Source organism: Rhinolophus ferrumequinum, chromosome 4, assembly GCF_004115265.2.
Source record: "Rhinolophus ferrumequinum isolate MPI-CBG mRhiFer1 chromosome 4, mRhiFer1_v1.p, whole genome shotgun sequence".
In the NCBI taxonomy this organism is placed as follows: domain Eukaryota; kingdom Metazoa; phylum Chordata; class Mammalia; order Chiroptera; family Rhinolophidae; genus Rhinolophus; species Rhinolophus ferrumequinum.
In genome coordinates this window covers 88,232,490-88,255,026 of record NC_046287.1, presented here as the reverse complement: position 1 = coordinate 88,255,026, position 22,537 = coordinate 88,232,490, and the positions used below count along the sequence as shown (strand labels likewise).

Below are 22,537 nucleotides of genomic sequence, written 5' to 3'. Positions count from 1 at the left end.
TTTTGAAGGACTAAGTTTTGCATAGTCTAAGTATTATGCTTTAAAAAATCTGATATTGATATTTTAGTGAATTGTGCACAGCTGGTGAGAAACGGGGTGGAGTGTATCGAGTACTTTACACACGTTACATCTAATCTCCATAACAACTCCACAAAGCAGGAATTATTTTCTTCATCTCACAGATGAGGAAAATGAAATTCAAAGGTTAACTAACTTGCTCAAGGACATAAGCTAGTCAGGTGGGAGAGAGATGGAATTCAAACCACCTCTAGCATGTTGATTCTTGGAGGAGGGATGAAAGATATTGTGGTTGAAAGAATCTTTTTTGGGAAAGGACAATTTGTAGACAATACCATGACAAAAACATAAATTAACAATGTTAAAACATTAATGACTAAGCTGGGCAACAGTCATCTTGGAGCTTAAAACAAAAAGTTTCATCTAAGTCGTTAAAAACAAAAGCCCAAACCAATATAAAATCAAACCAAAAAAAGAACAAACAAAACCTCTTGAAACCAGCTACTTTAAAAAAAATAGTAACTTAAGGTCATCATTACATTATTTAAGCCATAGTATTTTGAAAAAATATCGAAAACTGGCATTTCTAATATTGTTAGCATACTAGAAAACTTTTCTGGTTATTGTGATTTTTCAAGGATGTAAGTTCAATGGAAAGTATGCTGAAATACAAATCCAAACATTAGAATTTATTTTTGTGATTCACCATGGTGCTAAAAATTAAATTGGGCTGAACATATGACAGCAAGACATTACCAAGTATAGTTTAATCTATTTAATGTTGGAAAATCTTTGGGGAAATTTTCAAAAACACACATTAATCTGTACTTGCTTTTCTTTCCATTAAAATGTGTTCTATGTTTATAATTATTAGTCAAGTCTTACTTAAGTTTTTTTTTTTAGAACTAACTTGTTTCCATGACAGCAAAGAGTCATCAAATAGAAACGGGGGGGGGGGGGAAATGGGACTATAGTATCTATTAATAGAAAACATCTCCTTAGTAGTTTAGGCACAGACATTTTGCTAGAAAGAAAGGGAATCGTCCTTTGTGTTAAATGTCCTTCTTCATATCTGATGCACTAAGGTGTCTCTCACCATGGGCTCTAGATATTAGATATACTCTTTTTGGGGGGTTCATCCGTAGCCACTGCACAAGTTTTGTTTTGCCCGGTGAGATGGTGGCCCGTGAAATGGAAAAGGCTCCTGGGTTTCACAGCACGCTGAGCACACGTCCTGTCTGCTGCCCCTCCCCCCCCCACCCTCTACCCCTTCCCTCCAACCACCAGCCAACGCTCTTTAGAGTCTGGCCCCAGCCCTTTGCTCCCTTTCTTTTCCTTCCTTCCCCTCCCTCTTTGCTGTTCTTGCTAGTTTTCTTCTTCCTTTCTTCACATCTTTGTTTTCTTCATGCTCCCTAACTCCCCCTACTCTTTCTTTCCCCTCCCTTTCCCACCTATCCCAGACTTCCAGGCATGGACTCTTCCTCTCCCCGTTTTCTCAGGGAGAATCTAGGGAGCAGGCAGGATGGATAGAGACATGTGGAAAACCTGAGCAGGCTGGTGACCATCCTCCCTTGAAACCCCAGTTCTAGATTGGTTGTTATTTTATTTCAGACTTGGCTCAAGCATTTAGGGACAAAGGCACTGCAGCTCCTTTGCTCTACTGTCTCGGGCAATTCAGCTCTGGTCCCCAAACTGCACACTGTTGTGAAAACAGAAGTACCACAGTAAAGTGTCATCCTCAAATAGGATTCTCCCTGACAGTTCATGTCAATTCAATTTTCCGCATCTCATTATGTATCTGGAGATATCTTGGTTCCCTTTATAGATTGTGCCGCAGGCAGCTTTCAGCCTGGCCTATCCCTTAACTAGGCTATCTTCAGGGTCAAGTCCACTCACCAGTGTTCTCTTTTCTTAGTCCCAGGAAGCCCCTCTCACAGCCCAGCCCGCAGGCCCTACTTCCATGTGGACACGACTACATCCCTTTCCATTTGTCAGGTTTCTTCTTCTCCTGAGATCCCCCTTCCTCCTGCTCCACTCTGGTCTCTGCCCTTTCTTGAGTCTTTCTGCTCTGACACTCCCTCACACTTCCTACCACCACGTGAGCTAATACAGTGTTTCCCCGAAAATAAGACCGGATCTTATATTAATTTTGGCTCTAAAAGACACATTAGGGCTTATGTTCAGGGGATGTCTTCCTGAAAAATCATGCTAGGGCTTATTTTCCAGTTAGGTCTTATTTTCCGGTAAACACCATATACCTTTTCATAGATTTAAGGAACTTTCTCAGAACAGACCGAGTAAATTCCTAGTCTACAGATAATACGTAGTTTTCAGTACTGCAAACTACTGCTTTCACCTTTCCCTATCTCTGGGGAACTATTAAAAAGAACTATTTATCATCTAGGTCAACTTTCAAATCATTTACATACAGTAATAAGATTAAAGTATATATTAATATTAGTATATGTCAATATTGTCAATATTGTTGTCAATATTGTTGAAATATTTATAACATATAAAAAATAAAAGTCATACATGGATTACAATGAAGTAAAATATCGGGAGTGACAAAAAAATGTATACAAGTGGACACTTGTCAACGTTGCTCAAGCAGTAGTTCGCCATAATCAGAAGTGTCTGGACGCTGATGGTAACCACTTTGAGTACCTCTTGTAATTGCAGAAGTCAAATGTGACTTGTATTCATCTTTTGTTATCGGTATATGTTGAGTATTACAATTTTAATACAGTTTTCCTTTCTTAAAACGTGTGTACTTTTTTTGGCACCCTCTGTATATATTTATATCCTAAAAAAGTAGAAGTGAATTTGGAATTATGTAAATAGAACTAAATTGTTGAAATGCTTTTAAAGAAACAAATCTGAATATATACATTTAAACAAATCTTGTCTATTTTATAACAAACTTGAAAACCTTTTTTTTTTTATGACGCTGTTATATCATCAGCTTAAAATATTTTTGGCATACCTCTCGTAAAATGGCCTTCAGAGCCGATTTTATAGACACTGAAGAAAATCAGTCTCTACGTTACTTATTTTAAAATTTATTTTTATTTTATAAAATTTTATTTTATTTCATTTTATTATTACTAAAACCAAACAAAAAAAGTTTTAGCTAATTTGACTGCCCACTTTATCCACTAACCTGGATGTTAAATAGCTCTTCACTATTTCCAAAACTTTTACCTGCCCTCAAAGGATAAAGATTTGCCATTATTGAAAAATGAATTTGCCACAAACATACAAGTTTCCAAATATATTAAACAATGGCAGTATCATAAGAATAAGTACATGGTTTTCTAAAATAGAAACCTTGAAGGGAACATCATTCATTGGATGTATGAATGCTAGTATTTTAGTTTGCAAATTAGCTACACTATTTTCTAACATGCTCTCTGAACGTGTTTTTGATGGTTGAATTCATAGAAATAGAAAGTAGAAAGCGGTTGCAAAGGGCTGGGGGGAGAGGGAAATGGAGAGTTGTTTAATAGAGACTGATTATATGACAATATAAATATCCCTAACATAACTGAACTATACTCTAAACAATGGTTAAGATGGTAATTTTATGTTATGTGTATTTTACCACAATTAAAATTTTATGTAATTTAAAAATCAAGTTAGATTAAACTTAACTCATATAATAACAAAGTAGACAAAAAGTTTATAAGAATATATGATTATGAAAAAAGCTACAATATAATTTATTAGTATTTTGTTTTACATGTGGAAATTTAAAATTACGCTGATAAAATAATGTGATGTCCTTCATATTCAAAGATGTAATTCTCCACTTCCCTTTACTACCCAGTTCCTTTCCTGGAGGGAAGCACAGTTACTGTTCCCCACATATCCTTCCAGAGGTATTCAGTGCATACGCACCTTAAGTGGAAGCTTATACCCTTTGTTTTTAACATAAATAAAAGCATGCTATACACAGAGTACTACATTTCCGTTTTTCATTTACGTATTGGAATTCATTCCTCATGAGCTTGTGACAAATATTTTGAATTGTTTTTCCACAATGTGCCAGACTGGCCTAGTAGACTGGATTCTATTTACTGACGCCTGTTATGATCGACATCATACACAGTTGGCTAGGCTCATGCCTAAGGAATAGAATTTTCTGGTTTTTAAAATTAAAGTGCCTCTTCAGAGGCCAACTGACTTTAACTAAATGCTGAAACTAAATGATCTAGCTGATTCGGAAAGAAAAATTACCTTAAAAGTAGCAAAAGCATCTGAAGCAATATCAAATGTTGACAATTCCACATACTTAAAGAAATCTCTGAATTGGTTAGAAAAGAGGATGATTTTGGCAAGTGGTTCATGTCGAATACATTCTCTCAACATAATTCCACAACGTAAGGCAATCTGTGGGGCTTCATATCTAAAGGATAAACAAGAGATAAATAGAGAACTCTGTTATCCTATTAACAAAATAATATTAATGGTGTCAAAAGAATCGTTTCAATACTGCTATTAATGAAAGAAGAGATGCCATTTGTCATAGTTCATTCACACACCCCTCATTCAATACCCAGTGAGTATCTCTGATGTGTCTGGTACTATTCCAGATGCTGGGGATACGACAGTAAGCGTGACAAGGACACTGGCTTCCTCATGTTCATATTTTAGTGAGAGTATGTCTGGTGGGGGAATAGGCAGGCTACAAACAACGAAAAGACAATTTCCTATTCTGAGAAGTGCGAGGAAACTGATGACAATAAAATAGGTATATTACAGAGTGTGACTATGACTTAGTTTATTTTACTTTAGATTGAGGGGTCAGGGAATGGGCAAAGCGTTCCGAGCAAAAGGAACTAACTGTGCAAAGACCCCAAGGCAAGAACCAGCTTGGTGAGTTAGAGAAGAAGGGAGGCGTCTCCTAGGAATGCAGTGGGGAGAGTAGTGAGTGGTGTGAAACGAAGCAGGAGTGGAGAGAAGGGCAGGTGCCAGATCGCGTACAGCTCTGTAAGCTAAGGTAAGGCATTTGGTTTTTAAGTGTAGTAGGAAGCCTTTGGAGAGTTTAAAGTAAGTAATTAACATGGCCTAATGTATGCTTTCAAAAGATCACTCTGGCTATCTGTGGAGAATCTATTGTAAAACACAGAGAATGGCTTGGGGAGCTAGAGTGGAAGCAGGGAGACAAGGTGGGAGGAGGAGCGAAGCCCAGCTAGAGATGCTGGTGGACTGGGGTGGTAGTAGAACAACCCTGGACTGTGGGCAGATGTGTCCTGTTGTTTGGAGGGAGAGTCAACAGGACTTGCTGATGTTGCAGCCAGGTCAGGGTGGGGAATAAATGTGGGTTGAGGGAAATTTGAGGATTGAAGAATGATTCCTATGTTTTTGGCTTGAATATAATTGGGTAGATGGTGGTGCCTCTTATCAAGATGAATAAACTAGTTGAAAAACAGGTTAGAAATTAAGAAATTAAGAGATTGTTTTCGATCATGTTAACTTTGAGATGAATGACATCTAAGTAGAGATATCTCCTTGGCAGTAGAATATACCAATGTGAATTCAGAAAAAAGATAAGGGATAGATATACATATACATGATTTGCATATAATAGATGACCAAGAATTAATAGCCGTGAATTGACTGATTCACTGAAATCATGAAGTGGAATTACAGCTCACAGCAAAAACTGTACTAGAAAAACACAATGTCTACTGTAGGAAAGAGTTCAGGACTGACATACTACATCTGTTCCATTTCTCACTTAATAACAATCTTTCGAGTGTCAAATTCAACATTGAAATAAATCTAGGTTTGAGTTACATTGCAGTGTATGATAAAGTTTCAAGAAAATGAATAATATTTAGCTCAAGTAAGACATGCCCAGTATTGAAATGATACAATTACAATTGTGTGGTAAATATTGGAATAGAACAAAAATCGATATAGTTGTAAAAGACTAGGAATTGAGTAGAGTATAGTGTAAAGAAAAATCTTATATTATTTAACATTTCAGTTGAATACAATACTAGTTTTAATGGCTCTAGTACAAAGCCTATTGGAAAAAAATAACTTTAAATATCTCAATTCTTGGGAAAAAGTGCTCTTATAATATTGAGAATAGGAAAAATGATTAATAAAGGACCTATGAATTCAAATGTGCCATGAATTTTGCAAGTTAGAAAATTCTGATAAAAATATTTTAAAAAGCAAGAAAGTCCACTAAATGATGAGAACCAAATAAGTGAGAATTGAACTGATGAGGACACTGAATAGTTGAGAAAAATCAAACATTTGAAAACCAAACCCCCTTACACAAAACTTCAAGATACTAGTCACCAAATATAAGTGAAAATATTTTGTTGAACAATCAAGAATAATGAAGTATTCTTTAGCAGATGATACCAGGGGTTCCAAAACATTGTATACACATTTTAAGAGACATTATCTATGCTCAAGCAGTAGTTCGCCATAATCAGATGTGTCTGGACGCTGATGGTAACCACTTTGAGCACCTCTTGTAATTGCAGAAGTCAAACGTGACTTGTATTCATCTTATGTTATCGGTATATATTGAGTATTACAATTAATACAGTTTTTCCTTTCTTAAGATGTGTATGCATTTTTTTGGCACCCTCTGTATTTACATGAAATTCAGATTCAAGAATAAAATTTCTTTTCCATAATTTAAGAAATAGGCTAATTTAGTTTATAAAATCAAATTTACAGATACAGTAGGGGAAATGGCAAACAAGGCTATTTGAAAGAATTCATTAAACCACGGTGGCATTTATTCATTTTTGTCTTGTTTTATGTTGAATAATACTTATAAATATCATTTCAATATTCCTTGAATAACTCATACTAACATTAAACACTAATATATTCAGAAAGGCATGATTATTTGAAGACAATAAAAAATGCCCATATATAGTGTTAGAAATTGCTCTTATCAGGAGAATTTGATAAGACTTGTAGGTGGGGAAATATTAAAGTTGTTATAAAGAGAGGTATATTTTCTGAAATGTGAAGGAGAAAAACATTGTCATTTATTCAGAGAGGACTGAAGAGGACATAAAGACTGTTGGCTTAGAGAAAGAAACTAAGGGAGAGACGATTAAAATCCAGAATTACTAGTAAGATATTTACTGACTTTCATAATTTAGCCCTAAACTCAACTTTTCAATTTCATCTCCCATCACATTCCCTAACTCTTTGGAGTATGCCATTCTCTCAACCTGGCATGCCCTGCACCTTACGTTTCCACCTGTATTATTCTTGCTCATCTTTCAAGGCTTAATTCAAATGCCAACTCCTCCTTTAAGTCTTTCCTGATCACCCATCATTCAGGATGATTCTCTACCTCCTTCACATTCTTACAGCTTGTCTGTAATTCCACTTAAACAGTATTTTTTTCATTCTGTGTTATGATACATCACAATCAACTTGTTATAAATAAATCTGTTTTCTTCACCTCATTACAAACAACTTCATTGCTGGGGATAGGTTTTACTTATCTTGTTATCTTCCCCTCTCCTCCTTTACCCCATATCTCCTTATAGTGTCTATATCTTATTACCTTCCCCCATCCCCACTGCAATCTCCAAGAATGCCTAGCATGATGTTTTTCATAAAGTAGACATATAATGAATTTAATGAGTTTCAAACTGAGTAAAATTCTTGATCCCAGAGGACTCTAATGAGTCCTCAAACTTTGGCTTATACAAAAATCTGTATGATCTGTAGCCAACATTTTCTCATTTCTTAATTCAAATTCCAAACTGAGACTATCTATAAAAAGTTTTTTTTACTCCAACTTCTGTGTATAATTAGTTCTCTTTTTCTCTTCATTTGGCGAAGTTTATTGGAACCATCTGTGAGGTTGAGAACCATCTTGAGAACCAAGAAAACATAAAAAAAAAAAATACTTCTCTGCGTCAAACACTTGTCATTCCACCCCAGTAACTTGTTCCCAAGAGTGGAAGCGTCATTCTCTGAGATGGAAACTTCTTCAAGTTAGTAATACATTAATATATATATATACAGGGAAATTCCTAATTTTCCTCCCTATTCTTTAAGGGATCTGTAATACACATATATCATTTCATTCTGACTACCCTCTAGGATGTTGGCTTTTGATAGTTTATTGCCTATTATATAAAGAAGCACTCCATATGTTAAGCCTATTTTAAGTTTCAAATCCCAATAACAATATCATTAGGTTTGGTAAAGAATAAATATTTATCTCATTTATTCTATTCTATTTATGGATAAGGTTCCCGAGGGCAGAAATCATGAGAAATCACTGGGTTCTCCACACTAACTAACTTATGGCAGGTCGCCAACAAAGGTTAATCCAATGAATGCTGAATCACTATTTTATAGAACTGAATCTTATCTTTTTTCCTAATTTGTAGTTTGGGTTATATATTGTGTACTATAAACAACTGTGTTATTGTAGAGAAGGCACACTACTATATATGCATGCCTATTCAAATGACAGCATATAAGAATCCCTTTCAAATTTAATGAAAGCCAAATGCAAGAGCAATTGTTTTATCTAGCAGTGAGCTACAGTAAACATTACGCAGAAAATGGTTAGAAAAAAGATATTGTGCAATAATATCTCAACTTAAGAACGTATTATGTAAGGAAAACCAGACTTCTGTTATTACTGGAAGCAAACAACATCAGGCAGTATTTGGAAAAGTTTTATAAAATGTCATTCAACAAACACTTGACTTCCTCAATATAGTCAAAAAGTTTTGCTTCTAATGTAGAAATATTTGCTTACTTTAAAAGTAATGAAATAATTCTGTCCACTGAAAAGGCCTAGAAGCAATAACAATCCAATATCAATGAGCATCCCTAACATCTAGATTATCGTCTCTAAGAACCATTCCTCACTAAAAGGAACAAAGGTCATAAGTAGATGTGGCTGATTCCAGGTCTGTGTTAGGAAATGTACAAGATGGACCGGCACATCTTGTGCCAGAAAGCAAGGAAACGCTCACAAACTAATGGTAGTGATATAAAAAGGACATAGGTCAACTTGAAGGGGACATGGATGGACAACTGAGCATCAAAAAAAAGTACGTAAAATATAAGACGTATGAAAAACCATTAACACATTAAGTACACTAGTTCATAATGATACTAAAGAGACAGAGTGAGTGGCAGGGGTGGGGGAAGGAGGGGGAGAGAAGTTGGGGATGTGGGGATGGAGCGGGGGAGATACGAAACTCACTGGACACCAGGGTAAGTTCCCAGGGTAACAACTTACTATTCTCTAAATTGGTAACTGAAGGAAAATTAAATTGTTGAGGTGGATGAAGGAAAGTTATTGTCTATAAAACTACTCTAGTCAATAAATACACAAGAAATGCTAGAATTAGAATATCATCTTTGTGTAACCCCGAATGAAATGACTGAATCAGGGAATGTTCTTCAATGAATGGCAAACCAATTAAGTGTAAGGTTGATAGGGTACTTTATAATGGATTAGGTTGTCACTCTGAACCCATTGTTCAACCTTAGCTCTACTAAATATATGTCTCCAGATGTGAGGAAATATGAATTATACAGAACCACTTACAAAATGTAACTGCCAAAAATAAAATAAAATCTGAATCTAATCAAGCCTTTAAATATAATCTCCAGTCTAGAAATGTAGGGGATGATGGAACAAGTTAAATGACACCATTAGGAAGCAACTTGACAAACCCAGAATGGAGGAAATTCTGTAAAATAAGTGACTCAGTTTTTCAACAAGTCAAAGGCATAAAAAGGAGGGTACTATTCTAAATGAAAAGACTTAAGTGACAATACAGCCAAATACAGTAAGTGGACCTTGTTAGGATCCTTGTTTGAACAAACCAACTATAGAAATATTTTCGGGGGGACAATCAAGGAAATTTGAATATAGACTAGATATTGGTTATTAAAGAATTATTGACAATTTTTAAGTGTAATCTTTCTATTGTGGTTATGTAAATATTATCTTTTTATTTTTGAGATGTATATTGAAGTGTTTAGGATTGATATGATGATATTACACGAGGCTTTAAAATACTCCAGCCAAAAAAATAGCAGGGAGAGATGTTGAGGAGATAGAGGAAATAGACACAAAAATATCGATGGTTGTTAAGGCTGAGTGATGGGTACATGGGGTTTCTTTGTACCTGCTACTTATGTATATGATTGAAAATTGTTGTAATAAAACTTTAAAAAATAGGATTATTGGGAGAAATTTATGATTTTAGTATTAGACTCTGGAACATCCTCCCCTGGTCCTGATTCTTTGTGGATCACCAAGAGGAGTTTAGTGACCTCCTCAAATTCTCTCAGTACCCTGGAATGTCACTCAACTGGGCCAGGAGAAACGTTCATTTTGAGTAAGTCTTCACTTACAGTCTTTTCACAAAATTTGGGCTCCAAATCCTTTATGCCATGGTTTATATCCCATATCCAGATGGTTCTCTTTGATGGACAATTATCAATTTCTTTCTGTCTTACATTCTTTATGGTTAGACTTAGGTTGAATATTAACATGTTACTATCATATCCCTAAATAACATCATGGTTGGTGTATAAATAAATGCACCAATGAAGTTATGTCCTAAGTTTTTAAACAACATTATAAGAGATCGTGCAGTAAAAATGCTGACCTTTAAACAAAGGGCTAATTTCTCTAGCATTTCAAGCTAAAATAGAAAATGGTGACAAGTAAAGTTGACTGGTGCAACTGTTCCATTTAGGGCTTCTTGTTACCTACCTTGTCCTCGGGGTCTTCTATGATTCCCTCTCCCTTCACAGCTAACCAGTCCTTAAATCTTATTAAAGTTATATTAATAGTAAAAGACAGGATTTATAAACAGATCTGGATTGAAAATTTGGCTCTGTCACTTATTAGCTGTATAACCTTAAGCAATAGCCTTAGTCTCTCTAAGTTTCAATTTCCTCATCTGTAAAATGGTAAGGATAATACCTAGGCCTCAGTATTATTAGAAGGATTAAATAAAAATAACATAACTAAAGACACTGAATGCAATACTGGCACGTAGCAAGCACTCAATAAATGGTATCTACAAAACAGGATACGAAGGAATGGGTTTCAAGTTTGGGTTAAAACATAAAAGAAGAAGAATCATTATAATAGAGAATAAAAATCAGAGAGGAGTCATCACCAAATTGTTGAAAATGGTTTCTTTGAGAGGCATACGGCATGCATTCCCTTTCTATATTACATTTCTAAAAGGTTTGAAGTTTTAAATAATAAACATGTATTACTTTGAACCAGAAAAAAATGGAGATGTTTAAAAAATATCAGCTCTCTTCATTCCCAACATCACCGCAAAAGTTCTGGTCCTATTTATCCCTTGCTTGGACTATTCCAGGCTGGAATCTCAGCTCCCCCACCCTCCAAGCCACTTTCTCCATTGCTACTACAACTGATCGTGTCTAGTCCCTGGATGATGGTTCCATGTTGCCTAGAGAATGGCATTCAGACTCCTTGGTATGGCATGGATGGCTCTTCATAATCTGATCTCAGCCTTTCCAGCTCCACTCTCCCAAACTTCTCCCCCATTCACGGTGGGCTCCAGCCACACCAGAATTGTCATCTTCCAAACACACTGTACTTTTTGATGCCTCTGTACCTTTGCATGGGAGGTCCCCAATCCTTTCATGCTTTGTACCTATTTGGCAGTTTTCCACTTTAAGATCTGTTTCATTTTTTACTTCCCAGGCAGAGATCATGGCTCTTTCATCTGTGCTCCCCTAGAATATACTTCACCAGTAACAACAGTGAGTTGTAATGAATTGTCTCTTCTCATTGTAGATTCTTAGTGCTTGAGGACTGGAAAGCTGTACAGTGCAGTTCTGAGAGCACAGACTCTGGAGCCAGACTACCTGGGTTTAAATCATACTACCTAGGTGCCTTTGGATAAGTTAGTTAACCTCTCTTGGCTGCAGTGTCCTCATCTATAAAATGGAAATAATAATAATAATAATAACAACAACAACAATAACTACAGCACTATTATATAAATACAAAGCAAGGCCTCTCATATAGTAAGTAATATGTTAACTACTACTGTCACTATTACTATTATCATCAATATTATTATTGTAGGCCCTTAATAAATGAACTTATTAAATAAACGTAAAAAAAGCAGTTTTAGCCTTACAAACTAAACTAAATACTGACTTTTCAGAAGAAATAGAAAGATATTTTATAAAACTTTCCTAATGAATCAGATTTGAGTGAGTTTGCTTGAAGTAAACAACTCTTATTTTTCCATTGTGTGCTATAATTATACAAAAATGAAGTCTTAGAATAGAAATCTCTATAATAAAGTAGCTTTTTAATTAACCAATATATTTTTCCCACATATTAGAAAAATAAATAAGAGCTATTTAAAAAATATTTTTAAAGTTTTTTCTTAAATACAGAAAAGTGACATATTTATTATAAATTATCCATTAAAATAGGATCACAGGTCATTGATTAATAATTGAAGAATTCACGTTTCAAACATAAGGAAGATTTCTACTTACATCAATTTAATAGTTTGTTTAGAAACTGAATGACCTGTTGCATCAAATCATTTGAATAGTAGTCATTTTAATTTATCAGAAAATTCACCATCAAATAGGACACAGACATAATTTCAAATAAAGTTATAAAGATACCTGATTATTCATACTCATTAAACTTTATATGTAATCCTACTTTTTTTATTTTAATATCAGCTCTTTCTTTTTTAAACTTGTATTTATTTTAAGTGTGTTTTTCCAGGACCCATCAGCTCCAAGTCAAGTAGTTGTTTCCCAGCTCACAGTGGCCCATATGGGGATCGAACCGGCAACCTTGTTGTTAAGAGCACTGTGCTTTAACCAACTGAGCTAACCAGCTGCCCCTGTAATCCTATTTTTTAATAAACCAAGTCCCCACAAGTTTTACAGAGACACATATAAATAAATACAGAGGGTGCCAAGAATATGTATACACATTTTAAGAAAGGAAAAAACTGTATTAATTGTAATACTCGATATATATCGATAACAAAAAATAAATAAAAGTTACGTTTGACCTTTGCAATTACAAGAGGTGCTCAAGGTGGTTACCATCAGCATCCAGACACTTCTGATTACAGCAAACTACTACCTGAGTATAGATAACATCTTTTAAAATGTGTATACATTTTTTTCGTACCCCCGTTATATCCAGCAGTAAAAAGTTATTAAAAGACAGCCCAATCTTTATATGAATCTCTATAAATTGACAAATTTATCAAACTCCCTTCTCCACTTCACTGTGCAGCTACTCTGGAGCCTCCCACTGCTAAACCTCCAAAACCCTCTCCTGATGATGGTGGGTTTTCTCCATCTGATTCCTTCCTCCTCATCTCCAAGTCTTGTTTGTGCAAATGGACATAACATCTAACTTAGTCTAGTTCCCCTGCCTGGCTTCCCATCGCCAAGTCTTTTCTCAACTCTCTCCACTGAAAGAGGGGTAAAGGGTGGGAGAAATAGGGCACAATTACACATTCATAAATCCTGTGCACATCACAAATAAAAAAGGCTCACTCTTGATCTATAACACATTAGCGCAGTTAAATATTTAATAAATAACAATTAGAATTAATTATCTTCCTTCTCATTATTTCTAGAAAGGAAAATAAAGTTGTTTTCTTCAATGTAAGTTATATTTCTTCACCAACTTAATTTTCAAAATAAATATTCAATTATGCTAAATTTCTATTCCACAAAGCGTATACAATGTATAAATGTTTAATACATATATTTTATCATATGTAAAAAGGAATGGAATTAATTTTAAATTATCCTGGAACCACACTTAGTAACTTATTGAATTGCCTTTCCTCTTCATTAATCCGAGTTTTTAAAGCATAAGAGCATTAATGTTCCATTGTTTATAATTCCCTTGGTAGGAACATACCAAATCTTTGTCCTTAGGCAGCCACTAGTATCTGGTGCAGCTCTGCACAAAATAAATACAAGGTCGTTGCTGTCTCCTGACTGCTCAATGACAGCAGCTACAAGAGGTCCTCCAAACTCATAACTCCCACTCCAGGAATGAAGCTCGTGGAGTTGCATGCATCCCTTGCACAGTTACCACACCATGGAAGATACTGGTTTAGATCACCCATACCACTATTGTTCTCTATCAGCCACCATGATTTCCAGGACATTTAGGATAATACATTTCAGCATTCTGAAGGGAACATTTATTTCTAAGCTAACTTTAAAACTGCTATTAATTTATCTTCGTTTCCTGAAACACAAATCTAAGATTCTTCTTTTCCCCCAAACTCTTCAGTGGCTCCCCACTTGCTCTAGGATAATGTCAAATAAATGCTTTAGCTTACTTAACATTTTAGAATTTCCAGAAGTGGGTACAAACTGATCATTTTGGCCTTTCCACCAATGACCCGCCGTGAAGATCATATACTGGTGGGTCCATTAAACTTTACAAATCAACCTGAGCTGGAAATGAGCACTTTATAAATATTATTCTGGCACTTATATATGGCCTCGATTATATTTGTTTATAATTGTACATACATTTCAACATGAATTGCAGCTCTTAAGAAGGATAGGGAAAAATTATTTCTTAGATTGATAGTTACTGAGTACAGTGTTCTAGTGCTGTGCTTTGCTAGCATTATCTCCTTGAAGATTCATAACAACCTACTGAAGCAGGCATTATAATTGTCTCTACCTATATTGCAATGAGGAAACCAAGACTTGAAGATGTTCGATAACTTGCCCAGTATCTTACAGCAAGAAAGCAGCAGAACCCTACCTGAAAACACAGGTCTTTCTGGCAATGCATGTAATGCAACATCATTTTCATGTGAATGTAATATTACAAATTTTATTATTATTTTACAAAGAAACTGAGGCTTGGAAAGGGGCAGTGACATGCCCATAGTCACAGAACTAGGAAGTGCAAGAGACCAGGAAAAGGAACACTCAGAGAACAGAGTTCTTCTAAATTAAAAATAGGGTAGCTGAATTAAAATTCAATAGTTTATCTTCAATGGAAGATAAAATGAACATCTTCCAAAAGTAAAACAAAAGGCAAGAAATAGAAAATAGAAGAGATAAGAATTAAATACCAGAGATTCAACTCTGACTAATAGGAGACCTAGAAAGCGAAAACAGAAAAATGAAAGGGAAGAAATTTTCAAAGAAACAATATGTGACAGAATGTTAGCAGTCCATCGAAATCCATTCTCCTCTTCTTCCTGGGCACTAAAGTAGATTTCTCAGATTCCCTTAAGAATTAAGGGGCCAAGTGACTAAGGGCTCTCAAATGGAATGTGAATGGGAGAAAAAGAGCCATTTCCAGGCCTGGCTTATAAATTCTCCTATGTATTTTTGCCTTCCCGTGGGCTGAAATGGCAATGAACAAAGTGATTTGAGCAACCACATGTTAAAGAAGGCAGAACCCCCTGATGACCTAGAACATTTGCTCTGCACTATTTGGAAAATAAACTTAACTTGCTGTGAAGCTACTCCATTTTGGGAGTCTTTTGGTTATAAAGTTTAATGTTTGTTATAAGTTTATCCTGCTCTAATACATGATACAAGTATAGTTCCCTTTCCAGAAATGGAAGAGACAATTCTCCCGTAAAAACAATATTTTATACCAAAAAACAAAGTGATCATAATATAGTACTTTGGTCAGCAATGAATAATGATTACATAGCCATACTAATATAAATGTGATTTTTAATAAAATAAAAAATTGTGATAAAGTATATTGAGAGGATAAGGGGAAGGAAAATGGAATAATGGTGATGGTAGAAAAACTAAATTATCTAGCCTATTAAAAAGTCAAAAGATAGTTTTTAAAATCGATAAATCAAAATATTAGTGTAGGCCCATTACTTGAAATATAGCGGTAAATACCAGATGAACAAATAATAAAGATGAAAGTGATTGTCTCTGGGCAATAAGACTGAGGCATGGAGAAGGAAGAAGCAAAGAGCTGGTATGTGATGATATATCTGATTTTTAAACTATGTGTTATGCATTGCTTTGATACAATTAGATGTTTAAAAATGTACAAGACAGGAATTGGGAATTAAACACAGAGGAGGTGGACTAGGTATGAAACAACATAATACATAGATTTGAGATGGTGGAGTAGAAAGATAGGGAAAGGGAGGCAGAAGACAATCTGCTGTCCCACGCCTTGCTACACCCAGCGCTCTGGTCTGTAGGAGTTAGAATAGCTTCAAAATGCCCAAGAAACATCTGTAAATAAATACACATATAAAGAAAAATCTGGGATTCTATTATCTGGCTAGACTTTCGGGCTCCCCTGTGGTCCCATATACATATAGTAATATTTACTTTATCCCTGTGTGGAGGCATGTCACCTTGGCAGCTGCTGGTCATTGGAAGAAGAGTGAATGAGTGTGTGTCTGTGTGTGTTTGTGTGTGTGTGTGTAAATGGGGATTAGGGTTAGGGGATTTGGTCTCATCAAAGCAGGGAAAGGGTTAAGTGGGCAGCTAGGAAAAGGGCAGATTGGGAGGTGCAAGCAATAATAAAATAGGAAGAGACAAGAGCTAACAGGAAAGTGGAGGAAAAGAGAGGCAGTCAATGGAAGGAACCTGAGAAATATAAAGGTGCAAAGAAAGGATTGTGCTGTGCCCTAAGTAATCCGGGAGATGTAGATTTGGAGGGCTGACCTCAAGTATGGCAAATACCTTTACTGTGATTCCAAAAGTGAACCCATCATATCGGAAATGAGGCTAATGCTATATACATTTAACAACTATTCTAAACTCAAACTTACTTTCAAGGAAACCATGTACCTACCCGTTGAGGAGCATAAACAGGATATGAGGATGAGCACTAATGTACTCCACAGTAGGAAACCGAGTGCCTATCTGTCTTCTCAGGATGTTGTTAAATATCTGGGTCACATCTTTTTTGCCCTGTTAAAGAAACAACCAACCATTATATTGTACACTTAAAATCGGTGAACTGTATGGCATGTGAATGATATCTCAATGGCTGTTTAAACACACAGACAAATAGCACTATCCTTCCTAAGACGAAAACGTTAATTTACTCTTTAGTCAGCTGTGCTTTCAAACATTCAACACAGTGCAAAATAGATATAGCTCCTTGCCACAGGATTTGCACTGTGGGAAATTTGGACAATTGGAAGTCTATTTCTCACAGCAGTAAGTGAAATGCACAGACGAATATAAAATAGTAAATATGACATAACTGAATTTTTTTTTTACCTTTTTGCAAGAAAAATATTATGATTAGCATTTTTAAACCTTCATAAATAAGGAGGGAAAACAGATGAAGAAAATATTTTAGCAAATGTAGGTTGGAATCAAATTCCTTTTTCTTAGATATACTTTTTAGTAATTTTCCCCCTCCTTTTTATCCATTCCCCTCTCACCTTGCTGCATTAAAAAAAAGGAAGAAAAAAAAAGCTTTCTATTAGGTGAACAAACTTGACTTAGGTGATGATAAGAAGTCATATCTAACCTAGTCAATAGAAGGGACCACTCAGTCCTAGCAAGTAGCCCGAGCCAAGGGAACTACAGCCAATCTTGGACCGGGCTTCTTAGAGCACGCATGTGTAATAAGACTTCCACTCTCACACACCCCACAACCCCAGGATAGCCTGCCTGCTTCTCCAAGCGCCCATTGAACCGGAGTTTTTTATATGGAAAATAAGAACAAGAATGACATTCCATTCTCAACTGCTATGGCCCTGATTCTAGCCGGTCATCTCCCTACTGAACTAGTAAAGAGAGTCTTCCAAGTATGCCCTCTACTTCAAAGCATCCTTCTCTTGGCAGAGTGAGCTAGCTAGAAATGCAAATTCCACCACACCATTCTCTTCCGTTTAGTGCTTTTTCTCAAAGAAACATCTAACAGCTTCCATGGCCTGGCCCTTGCCTGCGTCTCCAGTCACCTCTCACTTTCCATTCCTACTTCAAGTTCTATTAATACCAAATTGCTTTTCTACATATACTTATATGTAATCTTTCACGCTTCTATGCCTTGTTCATGCTCTTCTGTTTGTCCTAAATGCTTTTCCTTCCTTTGTTTTTCTAACTAATTCTCAGTCATCCTTTAAGATTCAGTTCAGGAGTATTCGCCTCTGGGATAACTGCCCCCTCTGTATTACAACATTTTTGCCTCAATCAATCAGTACCTCCGCTTCCCCACTACCCCCATTCTCCATCCTACCACCCTCACAGCAGCTATATGTATCAAGTGCTTGCTCTGTGCCAGGCACTTATGCTAAGGACTTTACATGTATTATCCAATCCTTACAACAACCTTATAATATACATGTTATAAGGAAATTAAGGACCAGCGAGGTTACCTGACCCAGATTGGATGTGAGCCAGCACTCGATCCCAAGTCAATGGACTCCAGAGTCTGGGTTCTGAGCCATCACACCTCTTGCCTTTTCATAGCCACACTCACCTCTCTTCCCCCATCACCACCCCATCCCTGACCTCTGGCAACCACTAATCTGTTCTTCATTTCTATAATTTTCTCATTTCAAGAATGTTATGTAAATGGAACCATACAAAGTGTAACCTTTTGGTGTTGGCTTTCTTCACTCAGCATTAATTCCTCAAGATTCATCCAAGTTGTGGTGTGTATCAAAGTTTATTCCTTTTCATTGCTGAGTAGTTACCCTGTTTCCCCAAAAATAAGACCTAGCCGAACAACGAGCTCTAATGCATCTTTTGGAGCAAAAATTAATATAAGACCCAGTATTATATTATAATTATATTATATTATACAAGACTGGGTCTTATAGTAAAATAAGACTGGGTCTTATATTAATTTTTGCTCCAAAAGATGCATTAGAGCTGACTGCCCGGCTAGGTCTTATTTTTGGGGAAACACGGTAGTTCCTGGTGTAGATGTACCACAGAGCTTGTTGAACCATTTAACGGCAGAAGGATTTCTAAGTTGTTTCCAGCACTTGGCTCTTACAAATAAAGCTGCTGTGAACATTCATGACCAGGTTTCATTTCTCTGTGATAAATACCGGAAGTGCAATTTCTACTAGGGCAGTTGCATGTTCAGTTTTTAAAGAAACTGACAAATTGTTTTTCAGATTGGCCATACCATTTTACATTTCCATCAGCAATGTAATTTCTATGCATCCTTGCCAGCATTTAGTGTTGTCATTAGTTTATTTTAGCTGTTCTGATAGGTATGTTGTAATTTCTCATGGTTGTCTTGATTTGTATTTCCCTAATGGCTAGGGAACATCTTTAATGTGCTTGGAGCGACCTGTACCTTCCTCTTTGGTGAAATGTCTTTTTATGTCTTTTGCCCATTTTCGAATTGGTTTGTTTTTTATACTGTTAAGTTTTCAAGGTTCTTCACATATTCTAGATACTAGTTTTTGTCACATATGTAGTTTGAAGTATTTTCTCTCAGTCTGTAGCTTGTCTTTTGATCCTATTAACAGGACCTTTTGCAGAGCAAAAGTTCTAAATTTTGATGAAATCCAATTTATCAATTTTTGTTTTATAGTTTGTGCTTTCAGTGTCAAGTTTAAGAATTTTTTGCCTGACTCTAGATCCTGAAGGCTTTTCTCTATTTTTTAAAAAAGTTTTATAGTTTTATGTTTTACATTTAAGTCTGTAATCCATTTGAGCCCATTTTTAATAAGGTTAACAGTTTACAAGACTTCTCATTTCTCCACATCCTTCCTGGTATTTCTTATATCTTTTCTTTATGATACTAGACATCCTAACAGGTGTGAGTTTACGTCTCATTATGGTTTTAATTTGCATTTCTCTGATGATTAAGGGACAGGGTAGAATCAGAATGGGAACTGAACACATCAATATCCACCCTGGGAAAGAAGGCACCCCTTTGCCTTCCCTGAGCTAGTTACTACTCCCCAAGGGGAGGCGCTTACCCCATGTTTTCTTCTTGGAGTTTTATCATTTCAGGTTATATGTTCAATCTGATTTTTGTGTATAGTGTAAGATAAGGGTCCAGTTTAATTCCTTAGCACGTAGACATGCAGTTTTCGCAACACCATTTATTGAAGAGACTGTCCTTTCCCCATTGCATATTCTTGGCTCCTTTGTTGAAAATTAATTGAACATATACACATGGGTTTATTTCTGGGTTTATATTCTGTGTCGTTAATCTATGTATTTGTTTTTATGCCCATACCACACTACCATAGCTTTATAATATAGTTACAAATCAGGCAGTGTGATGCCTCCAGCTTTGTTCTTCTTTCTCAAGATTGCATGGACTATATGGGGTCGTTTGTGGTTCCATATGACTTTTAGGATTTGTTTTTCCTATTTCTGTGAAAATTTTTTGATAGGGATTGCATTGAATCTGTAGAATGCTTCGGGTAGTATGGACATTTTAACATTATTAATTCTTCCAATCCATGAAGATAAAGTATTTTCCATTTATTTTTGCCTTCTTCAATTTTTCATTAATGTTTGCTAGTTTTCAGTGTACAGATCTTTCATCTCCATGGTTAAATTTATTCCTAAATATTTCTTCTTGATGTTATTGTAAATGGGATTTTATTTTATTTTTTAAACTTTTATTTATTTAAGTGTGTTTTTCCAGGACTCATCAGCTCCAAGTCAAGTAGCTGTTTTAGTCTAGTTGTGGAGGGCGCAGCTCACAGTGGCCCATGTGGGGACTGAACCAGCAACCTTATTGTTAAGAGCACCACACTCTAACCACCTGAACTATCTGTCTGCCCCTCTTAATTTATTTTTTGATAACTCATTGTTAGTGTATAGAAACACAAGTGATTTTTTTTGTATATTGATTTTTTATCCACAACTTTACTGAATCTACTTGTTAGTTCTAAAATTTTTTTGGTAGTCTTTGGGTTTTCCATATATAATATCATGTCATCTGCAAATAGAGACAGTTTTTCTTTCTTTCTGCTTTGGATGCCTATACATACATACATACATACATACATACATGGTATTGGTATTGACTTTTTTCACTCAGCATAATTCCTCAAGATTCATCCAAATTGTTGTGTGTATCAAAGTTTATTCCTTTTCAGTGCTGAGTTGTTACCCTGTTTCCCCGAAAATAAGACCTAGCTGGACAATAAGCTCTAATATAGTGTATATATTTATCCCTTTATTTAGTTAGTTGATATTGCCCTGGCTAGGACTTTCAGTATGTTGAATACAAGTGGCAAGAGTGAGCATCCTTGTGTTGTTCCTGATCTTATAGGAAAAGTTTTCAGCTTTCCACTGAATAGCATGTTAGCTGTGGGCTTGTCATAGATGGCCTTTATTATGTTAAGGTATATTTCTTCTATACACAATTTGTTCAAAGTTTTTATCATGAAAGGATGTTGAATTTTGTCAAATGCTTTTGGTTCACCTATTGAGATAATCATATGATTTTTACCCTTCATTTTAATAATGTGGTGTAACACACTTTTTTGTAAATGTTGAACTATCCTTGTATTCCTGGAATAAATCCCACTTGATCATGGTGTATGATACTTTTAATGTAATATTAAATTTGGCTTGTTAATATTTTGTCAAGGATTTTAACGTCTATGTTCATAAGGAATATTGGCCTGTAACTTTCTGTTTTTGTAGTGCCTTTGGCTTTGGTATCATTGTAATACTGGCCTCATAAAGTTAGTTTCAAAGTATTTCTTCTTCTCCTTCTGTGTTTGGAAGAGTTCAAGGAGTGGCATTAATTCTTCTTTAAATATTTGGTAAAATTCACCAGTGAAACCATCTGGGCCACGCTTTTTTGTGTTGGAAGGTGTTTTTTTTTAAAAAGATTTTATTGGGACAGGGGAACAGGACCTTATTGGGGAACAGTGTGTACTTCCAGGACTTTTTTCCAAGTCAAGTTGTTGTCCTTTCAATCTTAGTTGTGGAGAGTGCCGTTCAGCTTCAAGTTGTTTTCCTTTCAGTCTTAGTTGTGGAGGGTGCAGCTCAGCTCCAGGTCCAGTTGCCATTGCTAGTTGCAGGGGATGCAGCCCACCATCCCTTGCAGGAGTTGAACCGGCAACCTCGTGGTTGAGAGGATGTGCTCCAACCAACTGAGCCATCCGGGAGCTCAGCAGCAGCTCAGCTCAAGGTGCTGTGTTCAATCTTAGTTGCAGGGGGTGGAGCCCACCATCCCTTGTGGGACTCGAGGAGTTGAACCGGCAAGCTTGTGGTTGAGAGCCCACTGGCCCATGTGGGAATCGAACTGGCAACCTTCGGAGTTAGGAGCACGGAGCTCCAACTGCCTGAGCCACCGGGCTGGTCCGTGTTGGAAGGTTTTTGATTACTGATCAACATCCTTACTCGTTATTGGTCTGTTCAGATTTTCTATTACTTCATAATTCAGTCTCAGTAGATTGTATGTTTCTAGGATTTATCAACTTCTTGGTTGTTCAATTTGTTGGCATATAATTGTTCATAGCAGTTTCTTATGATCCTTAGTAATTCTGTATTACCAGTTGCTATGTCTCCTCTTTCATTTCTG

General features: G+C 36.0%; 1 protein-coding gene across 5 annotated transcripts in view; it reads right to left on the bottom strand.

Annotated features, from left to right (window-relative positions):
* Positions 1–22,537, bottom strand: part of CAB39L (calcium binding protein 39 like) — a 131,613-nt gene that overhangs the window by 22,198 nt on the left and 86,878 nt on the right. For all 5 annotated transcript variants that reach the window (XM_033105193.1, XM_033105194.1, XM_033105192.1 and 2 more), the window contains 2 exons: positions 16,856–16,974; positions 4,258–4,426 (listed from right to left, as the gene is read on the bottom strand). In XM_033105193.1, coding sequence (XP_032961084.1) covers positions 4,258–4,426; positions 16,856–16,974 — 288 coding nt within the window. The remainder of the gene's footprint in view (positions 1–4,257; positions 4,427–16,855; positions 16,975–22,537) is intronic.